General features: G+C 35.6%; 1 protein-coding gene across 1 annotated transcript in view; it reads left to right on the top strand.

The window, feature by feature from the left end:
• UNC5C (unc-5 netrin receptor C) overlaps positions 1-15,232 on the top strand; it is a 399,382-nt gene that overhangs the window by 260,493 nt on the left and 123,657 nt on the right. The window contains exon 3 of the mRNA XM_044680230.1: positions 4,187-4,330. Within this exon, the coding sequence (XP_044536165.1) occupies positions 4,187-4,330 (144 nt within the window). The remainder of the gene's footprint in view (positions 1-4,186; positions 4,331-15,232) is intronic.

Here is a 15,232-nt window from a genome sequence, read left to right as displayed (position 1 = left end):
CTCTCTCTCTCTCTCTCTCTCTCTCTCTCTCTCTCTCTCTCTCTCTCTCTCTCTCTCTCTCTCTCTTTCTCTCACCCCCTTTCCTTAAAGGGTAGTTTATACAATATTTTGAAACACATCATTCAAGTAATAGCTCTCACTTATAGAATAGTTACCGATTTTATTATTCCAGGGCCTTTTCTCAACAGCTTTCTACACTTAGGACTTCATAGATCTAAATGACACTTACCGCTCCCCCACTCCGAAAAAAAGTTTAAAAAAATATATATCAGTGACTGTGTTTAACTATATGTCATCTAGAAATCTTGAATAAAAATAATTGTAAGGTAGCAAAGGAAACAGATACAATCTATACATCAATGAATCTATGATCTACTCACTTTGGACTCTCCCTTCACTCCATGCCTTTTCAACCTGTGTGATCCTTGACCATGTCTTTCCACCAGCCCTCGATGGAGGATGTGGAAATTCTGGAGGGCTTCTTCTGGTTCAAATATATCAAACTAGATGTGCAGCAAACATATTAAACTCAACATATTCAAAATAGAACTCCTTATCTTTTCCCCTAAACCCTCCCTACCCTCATTCTACTATTACTGTAAGGGGCAACCTCATATCCCCAGTCCCCCAGACTCCCACCTTAGGAGTCATCCTGAACTCCTAACTCTCTCTCCAAGGCCTGTTGATTTCACCTCTGTAACATCTCCTGAACATGTCCCTTTCTTTCTTTAGATAGTACCACCACACTAGTGTAAACCCTTATTACTTCACAACTTGATTACTGCCATAGCCTGCTGGTGGGTCTGCTTACCTCAAGTGTCTCCCTGCTCTAGATTCTTTTCCATTCAATGGCCAAAATGATTGTCCTAAAATTCAAGGCTGATCATGTCACCCTGCCTATTCAATAAAATTCAATGGCTTTCTATTGCCTTTAGGACAAACATAAAATCCTCTCTTCAGTATTCAAAGCCCTTTATAACTTAGCCCTTCCTTACTTTCCAGTCTCTTTACACCTTGTACCCTGACATACATTTTTCAGTGCAGTGACACTGACCTCATAACTTTTCTATAAATAAGGCACTCCATCTCTTGGCACTAGACATTTTCTCTGGCTGTTCCTCATTCCTGAAATGCTCTCCTTCCTTTATTTTGACTACTGACACCTCTGGTTGTCCTTTAAGTTCCAACTAAAATGCAACCTTCTACCAGAGGACTTCCCAAACCTTCTTAATTCTAGTATATTCCCTCTGTCAATTATGTACTATTCCTACTTCATTATTGCTTGATATATTTATATGTGTGTACATATATATGTTAGATACATAAGTATATATATATGTGTGTGTGTGTGTCACACACACACACACACACACACACACACACACACACACACACAGGTAAAACTTGTAGGAATGTTGTTTCCCCCATTCATCCCTCCTCCTTGAGAACTTGGACTGTCTTTTGTCTCTTTTTATATCCCCAGTGCTTAGCACAGTGTCTGGAACACAGTAGGCACTTAATAAATGTGTATTGATTGCTATCTAATAGAAATCAGTGAATCCACAGGTTGGCAACTAATTAACTCTCTTGATCCCTGATAGAAAAGGAATTTTCTTTTCCGTTCATGTTTGGCTTCCCCCATTATAGTAGAATATAAAATGTATGCTCTTTATTATACTCTTGCTTTAAAATTTTTATAGTTAACATTTATACATTTTCATTTGTTCTTTCCTTTATTCCCTTTATTCCTTCACTCATGCATGAGCACTTGATATGTAGTAAATAGTATCTCAAGTTCTTGTGGAAGACAGGTATAGTTATCATAAATGAACTATACCTGTTTTGTGGTCAATATTTACAACGTACAGATATGTCGGGTTAATAATGTCTTTTTTCTAATTTTCTTACATGTCTACTTTAAATTTCGATCAGCCATCTTAAGAATCTACTCCAATTTCTTTAGATAGGCACCATGGAAACAAGCCTCCCGAATAAAAGCCTGGTAGGTAGGGGAGGTAGGTAGCATAGTGGTTAGAGCTCTGGGGTTGGAATCAGAGAAGACTTGAGGTCAAATCTGGCTGTGTGATCCTGGGCAAGTCAGTTTACCTTATTTGCCTTGGTTTCCTCATCTGTAAAATGAGCTGGAGAAGGAAATGGCAAACTACTCCAATATCTTTGCCAAGAAAATTCTGAATGGGCTTACAACGAATCAGATAAAACAACAACCACAATCCAGTATGTGTCCCCTCAGACTTCTTTTGCTCACCTATATAGTAGCTTTGTATAATAGAATGTACGCTAAGGTTAGAGCTCGATGTCCTGCATTCAGATTCTGATTCTATTTCTTATTAACTATATAACCATGGATCACCCAATTAACTTCTGTAAAATTAATAATTGCAAGGGGGCTAATAATATTTGCACAATGTACTACATAAAATTGTTGTGAGAAAGGTAAAAAGCCCAAAGGAAAATGGGATTTACTCTTATTGAGAACAAAGATCCATTAATGATTCTTGCAAAGCTTATGGTCTCTTCAAGGGTACCCTTCTCTATAGATGCTGCTAATGTGGGAACTCTCAACCTTCCTGGAAATCCCTGTATTCATGCAGCTAGGGACATTGGCAAAACTTAATTATTAGACAGTGAAAGGAGCATTGAATTTGAAGTCAGAAGATATAAATTCAAATCCTGGCTCTACTAATTAATATCTGTGAGAACCCGGTAAGTCCTTTCTCCCACCTGAACTTTGTATTTTCCATCTATAAAATGAAATATTTGGTCCCTGTGGTCCTTTCTAGCTCTAAGTCTTCTTTCCCTGTATTGTACATAGAGAAAAATGAAATTTAAATCCTGAGAATAGCCAGGAGTTTTCCCAAGGTAAATAAACTAATAATGATTCTGGATCATAGGTTCATAGTATTTAAGGCTGAAAGGGACCTGAGAGATCACCTAATCCAATCCTTTTATTTCATAAATGAGGAAACTGAATGGTAAAAGGTTAAGTGACTTTTCCAAGGTCACTTAGGTAATTAGTGGGGCACATAACATAACTGTTTTGCCATAGTAGTTACTTAAGAGTGGGAAAAAAAAAACTTTATTTTCTTGTTATTGGGATTTTGGATAAATCAAATATGTCTTATTCAACCTTTGATATTTTAACTTACTTTTAACATTTAAAGGCTGATTATGAAAGATTCTGAAAATTGCATTTTATTAGAATTGGTAGAGTGTCAAGTTGTCAGTGGGGACTTCTTTTGCTTTCTAGGAAGTGTGAAGACTTGTTTCAGCCCTCTAAGACAGCATTTGTTAAAATAGGCTGCTGTTAAATAACCATAGTATAATGGAGAAAGACTTTGTCTGAGAGCCAGGTAAACCACACTTAAGTTCTATCTCACACATTTGCTTCAGACCAGGATCCCTGACTGCTTCATCCCCAGCATCCCAAGCATCTCTGTAAGCCTATGAGATGCCAAATTACTGCTTAATCAGCATAGGAAGAGGGTGTTTACTCATGGAAATTCCCTACCTGAATTAAATCACAGATCCAGGTTTTATTAAAATGGATTGATGTCGAATTACCATTGTCTTATATTCCTAATGGGTTCAACAGCACTGGTTCAATGCTTAAATGAAAGAAAAGAATAGAAATGGTAAGCTATGGTGTTTAGACAGACATATACGTCTCTTTTTATTTTCCCATGTTGTCAGTTTCCTTCTCTTTGGTTCAGACAACTTAAGAAGTAGGCAATTTGGGAACAATCATGTTTGGGGGATAGGGCCGGTATTTTATCAAAAACCTATTAAATGATTATGGGCATTCCTGGAAGATGGAAAATTTAATTTGGTAAGGAAGAAGATGGCTCGAGGGATAGGAAATGATTATTCTAGCCACATTGTGAAGGGTGGAGTTTTGTAGACTGCCAAAGATATGGGGTCAAGAAGTCCAAAATAAAAAAGTGAGAAAGAGCAAAGGGTTTTAAGCAAGTAAAAAGAATGGAGCCCACACAAGAGGCAAGCCTGATAAGAAAAGTGATAAAGCAATACTATATCAAGGATATGGTTCCACAGCTCTGCCAAACCTCATTTTTAAAAAGATCCTATTAAAAGATATACATGGCTCATTTTTTGGCATGTCGCCTTTCATAAGCCTTATCTTTATAAGAATTTTAATTTCTTCTGGCAGGTCTCATTGTGCGGGAAGTGAGCATTGAGATTTCCCGCCAACAAGTTGAAGAGCTCTTCGGACCCGAAGATTATTGGTGCCAGTGTGTTGCTTGGAGCTCTGCGGGCACCACAAAGAGCCGGAAGGCTTATGTGCGCATTGCATGTAAGTAACACCTCTCTCCTAGATGGAGTCGGTGCAGCTGATGGGAAGGGGAAGATGGAAGGGCTGCTTGTGATCAGCCTGCTCTGGTTTTCAATCATCCTGATCAAAGAAAGATGATATTTGTGTGGTCTTGTAATGCAACAAGCGACAGAATCAAAGCACACTAAAAACCTGTGTTCTTGGCTTATACTTTTGTGGCCTAGAGTCTCAAAGTTTAAGAGCTCTATTCTTTTTTAAAACTTTAACTTCTGCCTTTGAATCAATACTACCTACTGGTTGTGAAGCAGAAGAACTGTAAGCACTAGGCAACAGGAGTTAAGTGACATCTTAGAAAGTGTCTGAGCTCTATTCTTTTTATTTAAATCTTTTCTTAATTATTACAATCTATTCTCTCTTATCTCCCACCAATGGATGAAAAAGAAAACTCTAACAACAAATATGCATAGTCAAAGCAAAACAAATCCCCAAATTGGCTGTGTCCAATATGTGTATATATATATATATATATGTATGTATGTGTGTATAAAATCAATCTATCTTATCTATCGCTCTGTCTATCTATATATCTATATGTCTATCTATATCTATATGTCTATATCTATATCCATATATCAATATCTATATCTATATCTATATGATCTGTACAATCATCTTTCTGTCAGGAAATGGATAGCATGCCTGAGCCCACTAAAATCATGGCTGGTCACTATGTTGAGACCTTATGTCTTTTCAAGTTGCTTTATGAGGTTATTGTTGTCATATGACTTGTTCTATAGATTCTATAGATTCAGCATTAAATTAAATCATCATAAATTTAGGCAAATTTAATTGGGTTTCTCTGAAAATGTTCCTTTAATTGTCTTTTAAAGCACAGGGCTTATTCTCTAGATCAGGGGTCGGCAACCTTTTTGGCCGTGAGAGCCATAAACGCCACATTTTTTAAAATGTAATTTCGTGAGAGCCGTGCAGTGCTCACAGTGCACTCCTGTAACAGCGCCTGAAAAAAAATGGACTTTATGGCTCCTGCAGAAAGAGCCATACGTTGCCGACCCCTGCTCTAGATCATCATTGCTTCTATGATTCCTTCAGGACATGAGTCACAAACAGCTATAATAATGAGGAGGAAAAGGAGAAGAAGAACCAGAAGTGGAACCAAAAGAACTAGCACTTCTGTATAGCACTTTATGGTTTACAAAGCACTTTACATGTACTATCACATTGTATGCTATTTGGGTATCATTTACTCAATGATTGATTGCTTCAGTGGCCTAACTAGATCCTGAGTGAATGAAAGGGTTATTTTTAAAAGTGCCTCATTATCAGGAAGAAATATGCATCTTCTCTTAGGGAGTATGATTCCTTTTCCTTAAAGCAGTGTAGTTTGCAAAGCTGCCAAGGCTCGGCAGCTTGTTATGACAGTACAGTTAAGTTAATATGTTGCCTGGAGCTCAGCACCACAAATATGTTAATCCGTTGCCTGTGCTGGCACCACAAAGAGCCAGAAGCTTTTTATTTTATTTTTTTTCTCTTGAGAAATGTAAAGTTGGATGAGGAGGGGGCTTCTCTGGATTCAATTTCCTTAGAGTCAATGTTACAAAATTTCCCTTACTGGTGAAAACTTGTCATACCAAGGTATTTGGGGTGTTCGAGTCATACGACTGCCTTCAACTGAATTCTACTCTTATTCTCCAGTTTATTTTGGAGAAGCATCTATTGCAATTTTGTGGGGAAAACCATGCTGAACTCACCTTTTTTTGAGTAATTGTAAAGAGGGCATCTTCCTAGTATGTGGTACAGTGGATAGTTTTAAATTTGGCATCAGGAAGACCTGAGTTTAAATATCACTTTAGACACTCACTAACTAGCTACATGACCACTCAATCCCAGTTTCCTAATATGTAAAATGAGAATAATAGAAGCGCTTACCTCTCAGACTTATTGCAAGGATAAAATAACACTGTGCCAAACTTAAGGTGTTAAAAAGGCTAGATATCATTAATATCATTATTATTATCATAATTAAACAACATAGTACTATTAAATTAAGTAACTAAAAAGTGAATGGGAAGATTGTTCCTTCAGAGAATATTTAAAATTCATTTCTAATCATGATCACAAGAAACAGTATGATAGAAATAGGTATTAAATATTTTACATTTTTATGATCGAGGTCACATCTATTTTTAAGATATTTATTATTCCTGTGTCTTTGCTAAGTCAAAGCATCTTTAAACTTCAAATCATAGATGATAAAATACCAATTTATAAGAATTCTATTTTCACTTTTTTTTAATAAGGCAGGATTCCACCAGGATACTTAATAACCATTTACCTCTACAAGGATAAAAAAAAGTGATCCTTCTACCTTTGACACAGAAAAATAACTAAAATTTAAAATATTCTTTCCTCTAAAACAAAATTATAAAATAATTAAAATTTGAGTCTTTATTTTCTTTCTTTTTTTATATTTGTTTGTTGATTGGTTGGTTGGTTTATTTATTTATTTAAGCCCTTACCTTCTATCTTGGAGTCAATTTTGCATATTGACTCCAAGGCAGAAGAGTATTAAGGGTAGGCAAAGGGGGTCAAGTGACTTGCCCAAGGCCACACAGCTGGGAAGTGTCTGAGGCCAGATTTGAACCCAGGACCTCCTGTCTCTAGGCCTGGCTCTCAATCCACTGAGCTACCCAGCTGCCCCCTGAGCCTTTATGTCCAAACTTTATAGACAGTTCAGATTGTAAATTTCAGAGAAAGTGCCTATTTAATTTGTTGGAGAGTTTCCTCAACTGATAATCCCGCCTATACCAATGAAATTGCAAGTCCATCACTGCCCCTAGTCCTAAACTTACAACTAAAAAATTGGCATCAATATTCTTTCATCCAAAAACATTATTTTTGCCAACAGTCATTTATGTAAAGAAGTCGAGTTGTTTTAATTGTATATCATTTCTTTTTTGTCATTTTTATTCTTTTTTTCCCTGGTTTCTATTTTTTTATCTTGGATCTTCAAATTCACAGTCTGACTGTACCCAGACAGCTAACTCAAGAATAATTCCCATATCATTAGCTTGCTGTTTCCTCTCTGTTCAAATGTGATCAATTTCATTTTTGATGTTATTATTCAGTCCTTCTTATGTCTTGCATCTTCAGATTCTTTTTTAAAAAATTCTCATGTTCCATCTCAGAATCAATACTATGTATTGGTTTCAAGGCAGAAGAGCAGTAAGGGCTAGGCCAGTGGTTCCCAGACTTTTTTGGCCTACCGCCCCCTTTCCAGAAAAAATATTACTTAGCCCACTGGAAATTATTTTTTTTAATATTAATAGCAATTAATAGGAAAAATAAATGCACCTGTGGCCATCACCGCTTTCCTGGATTGCTACAGCACCCACCAGCGGGCAGTAGTGCCCATTTTGGGAATCACTGGGCTAGGCAATCCGGATTAAGTGACTTGCCCAGGGTCACACAGCTAGAAGTGCCCGAGGCCAGATTTATACCCATCATCTCCTGACCCAAGGCCTGCTTTCAATTTACTAAGCTATCTAGTTGCACCCTTCAGATTGTTTTCTTAAAGAAAATATTTATGTTCCATAGGCACAAAGTTTCTATAGTATACATAATTATTCAATCTTTATTTCTTTAATTATCATCCATATTTTCTAATATGTTTTACATTATCATCACACATTCTCACTATTATTTTGAAATCACCAACTCATGAAGTATAAGTTGATTTTTTTTTTAGAGGATTTTGTCAAGAGGAACTTGTCAAGTTCTTCAAAGAATGCCTATTCTTTACACTCTGAAACAAATATTGGTGCTTTGGTGTGTCTTTTTTCTTTTCTTTTCTTTTTTTGGCAAATAATTAGCATGAGCACTGCAGTATGTGATGAGCAAATATTCCAAAAAATAACCCTCCTTGATACATATAGATAGGAAGCTCTGTCATCTCCTTTATTTCCTTCTTCAAACCAAACCTGTGAGCCATTCTTCCATTTTTAGTTCCTACTTCCTTCTGCCTTCTGGTTTCCTTTTTAGCAAGAATGTCAGGAATGGTATTATTCAAATGCTCCAGTAGAGTAGAATGTTCACTCAGTCACCAGACAAAGATCTCCCCTTTACAATACCAGTAGCTAAAGTAATAATGATGTAAAAACTATGATTCTCAGCACTCTCACCCTCCTTTTCTTCCATCCTCATTCAATGCAGCAGTAGAAGGGGTCAACACAGAACTGAGAGCTATTTTGTATTCCCTTTGTTTCATGGGTTACCATGAATAATGAATTTATTCCAAAAGGGTCACCCTATGGTTTTTCTGATGCTGATCCTCAGAAAACAGATGCCATCTATTTCCAGGACTGTACTAAAAGCCTTCAATAATTGTGGAACCTGCTAAAGCTTCTCCTTTACTGGCTAGCCCCCTGTAATCCAAGGTCATCTCCAAAGCAAAATGTTGCATCAAAATAGAGCCTTGTGAAAATCAGAATAAGAAGAGGGTTTTTTTTCTCCTATAAAAAAGACCAATTTACCTATAAAACCTTTTCATCTTCATAGGAGACTCGAGATCTCCATTTGCCTCACTACATGGTTAAAACAAATAGAATTTCAAGGACAAGGATACATTCGCCAGGACTAAAGCTCTGAATGAAAGCTACTGAGTTTCTGCTTCTTGTGCGGGCTCGCCTGCACCAATCCTACCTACCTAACATTTTAGAAAGCTTGTACATATCTGTGTCTGCACTGCATCAAGTGGGTTTTGGTGCTCTGCCCAGGAACACTTGACAGATGGCTATCACATTAACTTCAATTAAAGGTTTGAATTTATCTCAGATGAAGATAACGGTATGATGCTAAGGTTATGTAAGTGCAATTACCTTTCATGTAATTAGATTTATGTATAGCAGGAACGCAATGGAGTGGCTTTTAGTGCTTCCATAATAAAAACTTGTTTTCTGTGGTTTATAGCTCATCTATGAAAATGTAATCTAAACAAGAAGTTGGCCTGCAAGGTCATGACTCAGGATACATTTTTTTTTTTCTTTTTGGTTTTGGATTCTTGCTAGGAAGAGGAAGAGAAATATTGTAAGAGAAAGACAGGAAGAGACAAAAACACAGAGATAGGCCAGAAAAAAAGAGAGAAAGAGGAGATGGAAGGAAAGGAAGGAAAGAAGGAAGACAGATTTTAGATATCATCTTGTAGATAAAATTTAAAAATAAGAGATTTCTATTCTTTCATTTTCACTAATCATTCTAACCTCTGACTCATCATTTACAGATTAGCTAATCATCAAACAATCTGAGGTCAAGATTCTCATCTTCCTTGCATGGTAATAGAGTGGCTTTCCACATAGGCATATTGAAGTCAGAGTGCAATAGTCAACAACTAGTTACAAGTGTTTTTAACTTCTTATTTTTTATTCTTAATTTTACAAATCCAGATAAAACAAGCATTACCATGTACGAAGAAAAAGAAGACTGTAAATAAATAAAATCACAAGTCTCTTATATGTTTAGTTTATTTTTCTTCATGTCTACATAATGAATCACATCCACAGATTTCCCAGTCCCTCCCTATCCTCCTTGCATCTCAGAAGATATCCTCTAAGAGATTAACATATTCATATGAATTCTTTCATGTTTTCACCTTCCAGTTCACTCTTTGGAAGTAGCATTCACAAGTTATTTTTCCAGTATTAACTCTTTAGCTATATATAATGTTCTTTCTCATAGTCATTGTTCATTATCCTATGTATTTCTTTCCAAGTTTTTTTTTTTTAATTAGCCTACTCATTTCTTCTCATGGTGCAGCAGTATTCTATCACAATCATATGGCACAATTTGTTTAGCCATTATCCAACTGATGGGCATCCCCTTGATTTCCACTTCTTTGGCTACAAGTTGACATTGGTTCTAAATTAGAGGGCAGATAAAGTGGAAGAAGAGAATTGCAGCTTCCTCCTGTGTCTAGGGAATATTCATTCTTTAGTGGGCAGGGAAGGATTGTGCTTTATTCAACACTGACAATGTAGACATTGAGAGACATTTTCTTTTATATGGAATTTATGAACTTAAAATATCCCTTAGAGAAACTACAGAGTAGAATTGCTAATATCTTCAGATTAACCCTTAATCAAAAGTAACTTATGCTATTCTGAGTTCTTTTTCATGTTTTAATAAAAGTATATATAACTCTATGGAATCTGGTACACAATATGATTTTTTTCAATTTCTATTTGGTTTGTCTACAAGGCAAAGAACAAAGATATTAATTGTTTCTAAGGCAAACAATTAAGTTCTGTCATCAAACACCACCACATTTGTAGTCCCATGGAGATTTTTTTGGTCCTTTTGTGGCCTGATATACCAAAAATGAGTCTTGAAGAAAGAGAGTGGAGGAAATGCCACCTTTTTAATTTTTATTTTGAATATTTTCCCATATTTCCCATATTTCATGTTCTTTCCCTCTCTCCCAAACTCCCCTAACTCCTCTTAGCCAACGCATAATTCCACTAAGTTTTACATGTATCATTGATCAAGACCTAATTCCATATTATTGATAGTTGGACTAGAGTTATTGTTTAGTGTCTTCATCCCCAATAATATCCCCATCAACCCATGTGACCAAGCAATTGTTTTTCTTCTGTGTTTCTCCTCCCACAGTTCTTCCTCTGAATGTGGCTAGTTTTCTTTCTCATAAGTCCCTCAGCCTTGCTCTGGATCCTTGCATTGCTATTAGTAGAGAAGTCCATTATGTTCGATTGTACCACAGTGTATCGGTCTCAGTGTACAATATTCTCCTGGTTCTCCTCTTTTCACTCTGCATCAATTCCTGGAGGTCATTCCAGTTCACATGGAATTCCTCCATCACTTTATTCCTTTGAACACAATAGTATTCCATCACCAACAGATACAACAATTTGTTTAGCCATTCCCCAATTGAAGGACATCCTCTCATTTTCCAAGAAATGCCACTTTTGATTTTATCAACTTATAGAAAAAAATTAATTTTGGTTTGTATCTTTTATGTTTATTAAGGGAGAAAATTAAAATTATATATATAATATCTTTAGAGTTTCCTTACCTCTAAATTATAAAGATAACTAGAAGAGTTGCTAAATTTTAAGATACCTTTTCCATAATCTGGAAACAGGAAATGTAGAGAACTTTCTAGGTTGCCTGACATCGAGCCAGATATTCTTCATTTTTAACAAGTATTTAAAGCCCTGAACACTTACATGGCTCATGCCAAAATTCCTCATAGACTAGTTTGTTCTCTGCAGTGATTTATCCTTAATACCCAGGTACAATGACGTAAAAATACGTTATATTCTACCATGAGCACACTTTAGCTTCTTCTATCACTTTCAGAGAAAAGTTACTAAGTTTCTAAGCCCTGCACCAGTATTATTATTTACCTTGTGTGATCATTATTCCAAAGAATCTCATTTTAGTCCATTAAAATAAATAAAAAAGACATTCACCATTTCTGCTCATTGATTATATTTGTATATCAATATGTATATATGTTATTAAAGCTTAAAACTGCACCAAGACTTTGGGGACAATGTGTATGTGACATATGTATACATGCTGATATATATATATTTATATCCTTATAAATATATATATAAACAAATACACGCATATGTTTGTATATCCACATACACATATGATATCCCCAAAGTCTTTAAGCTATTAAAACTGAATCTGTAATAATAATAACTATAGCCAACATTTATGTAGCATTTACTATGTGCCAGGCACTGTAAAAAGTGCTTTACAATTCTCATTTCATTTGATGTCACAACTCAGAGTCAGGTACTATTAGTACTCTCTTTTTACATTTGAGGAAACTGAGACAGGCAGAAGTGAAGTGACTTACCCAGAGTCACACAGCTACTAAGCGTCTGAGGTCAGATTTTTTTAAACCCTTGCCTTGCTTCTTAGAATCGACATGAAGTATTGGTTCCAAGGCAAGAGGGTGGTAAGGGCTAGACAATTGTGTTTGTGACTTGCCCGGGATTGCACAGTTAGAAAGATTCTGAGGTCAGATTTGAAGCCAGGACTTCCCATGTTTATGGCTAGATCTCTACCACTGAGTCACCTACCTGCCTCATGGGATTAGATTTGAACTCTGGTCTTTCTGACTCTTTATGCATTGTATCACCTAGCTACCAAGAAAGCTTTGGTGTTATACATACATACATACATACACACACACATATGTATATGTATATGTGTATGTATATGTATATACACACATATGCATATGTGTATATGTATAATGTATGTGAATATAAAAGCTTTAATAATATAAAGCTGCACTCAGATTTTTGGAATCCCCTGCATATAGGCAGGAGGAGCCAAGGAGCAACTCCCCCTTGAAGAGTATAAACTGTATGAGGGCAATTTCATCATGCATACAAATACATATAATTCAAAGTAGAGTGTGCTCAAGACAAAGGGAAGATGGAGAGAAAATGCTCTAAGAAAATGTGAGTCCTGCCCAGCTGTTGGATGAGCAAAGCAGGAAAGTTGAACCTGCCTCCTGATCTACACATTATGGTGTGGTCTAAAGACACCTACACCACGAATCAGACAATTTATATCACCTCTTCCACTCAAGCTATGTGACCTTTTACAAGTTACTTTATAACTGTTTCAATATAATTTGTTTTCTTTATAATCCTGTGTATATAAAAATGTTTTTTTTTTTCTGAGAAGGGGTCCATAGGCCATACTAAATTGCAAAAAGGGTCTGTGACACAAAAATATTTTACAAGCCCCTCTTTAAATTCTTTGAGCCTCAGTTCAATCATCAATAAAAAGGAAGTTAAATTTGTCCTTTTCCATTCCAAATATACCAATTCATGCCTCGGTGAGATTTTTTTTTTCTCAGCCTGAATCATCAGGTTTGACTGTCTACACAGATAAGGTTATCTGTATAATTGCCAGATTTCCACTTGGCAGAACTCTGGGCAATGACATTTAATAACTATCTCCTGACAAGATTTATTCCAACATTTATAACTGCATAGTATTTTTAAATCCTAACATTTAAAAATAATCATTTTCCTTTTTGAATTTTGGTACAGGTTATTTTTTAAAGTTTTTAAAACATTATTGATTATAAATGCATTCAAAGATTAATTTTAAACCCTTTATCAAAGAATAATATTATGTCTTGGGATTGATACAAAGAATAAGAAAAAATAATATAAATATATAGTTCTTGAGAGGTTGGGATGTCCTCTCTTTCATATATTTGCATATGTGTGTGTATATTTCAAGCTGTATATTTCCTGGCATGTAGTAGACCCTTCATCAATACTTATTGATTTATTGATAAGACACAGCTGCTGTCTTCATGAAGCTTATAATCTAGTAAAAGGATAAGACATATCCATTTAAGTATGATTATTATAACATACAATATAACAAGACAAACATTATGTAGAGGTTTATATTTAGGTGGAATTGCTACATATTTCTCTAAGAATTTATTACTTTTTAGGAATGAAAAATTACACTTAATAAGCTGAGTCTCACTGAATTAAAAGGCAATTTTGAGAGAGAGAGAATGGAAGGAAGGAAGGAAGGAAGGAGAGAGGGAGGGAGGAAGAGGAAGAGGTAAAGGGAGAACTCAGTATCAAAATAAAAAAAAAAACATCAAAATGACTTCTAGAGGTTGGGTTATATGACTATATGGCTTCAAAGGGATGGAACAAGATAACCCCTCAAAAGCACAAGTCGAGTCTGCTTCAACTTCAAGCCATATAAGTTTTCTAGCAACACACAAGAAAAAAAGCAAGGAAATAGGGCGTGGACTAGGGAGGTGAGAAAGAAACAGGCTTGAATTCTTTTTTCTCTCTAGAAAGAGGTACAATGACTTGTTACTGAGATATCAATCAAGGATCAGGAAGAAGAGAAAAAAAAAGAAAAGATAGAAAATTCCTTAAATTCTAAGCCTAGCCGACTACTTCAATGGAACTCCTATTTATGAGTCCTGTTTGTAGCCAGAAACAAATGGTATATGGGAGCTATTATGTTCCCCTTTCCAAATGTCTGTAAAGTAACCAAAGTCAGTTGATAATTATATTATAAAAGTCACTACTAAGACAGGACTCTTTGGACTCCTGATCAGTCCTAATTACATATTAAGGAAGCACTGAACTTGACACATGGACATATACTGGACAACAAGTGAAGGAATCCCTAGAGGTAAAGGGCTTACATTCTAGTGGAAGAATTGACAATTATATAAAAATATAGACAGCATGAACATAAAATTAATGAATACAAACACATCTGTATATATTTTCATGTATTATATACTCATATATTTACATAAATATATATGTACATATACACACACACACACACACACATACGCACACAAACATACTCAAAGTAATTAAATACATGGTAGTTTGATAGAGAGGGCACTAGCATTTCGGGAAATCAGGAAAGACTTTATCCAGAAGATGGTATTACTCTGAGGAACAAGTAATACTAAGAAGCAAAAATAAGGTGCAAGTTCATTCCAAAAAATAACAATGTCTGGTTACTCCACAGAGGTCCAGTGGGACTTGAAAGACATCTTGGGCCCAGTTTATATTTTATTCTGGAGAGTAAGGAGTAAAAAGGGGTTTTGATTGGTTGAATATTAAAAGGTTTAGTCACTAGGGAATTGAATAATTATCAATCCCCAATTAAAGAATAATCTCAAGTCAAAATGTCTTTTATGGAAGTTTATTTATAAATGTGGAGAGGAAGAGAAAAAAAGGAAATGAGAGAGAGGATGAGATAAGATAAGTAATCTAACACACTAGGTAATTTGCTCTGATCCCCCAGTTTAACCCAGACAGATCTAATTAACCCTTAGACAAGGGAGGTTCGGCC

This window comes from Gracilinanus agilis, chromosome 6 (genome assembly GCF_016433145.1).
Source record: "Gracilinanus agilis isolate LMUSP501 chromosome 6, AgileGrace, whole genome shotgun sequence".
NCBI lineage: Eukaryota > Metazoa > Chordata > Mammalia > Didelphimorphia > Didelphidae > Gracilinanus > Gracilinanus agilis.
This window is presented reverse-complemented; position numbering and strand designations above follow the sequence as displayed.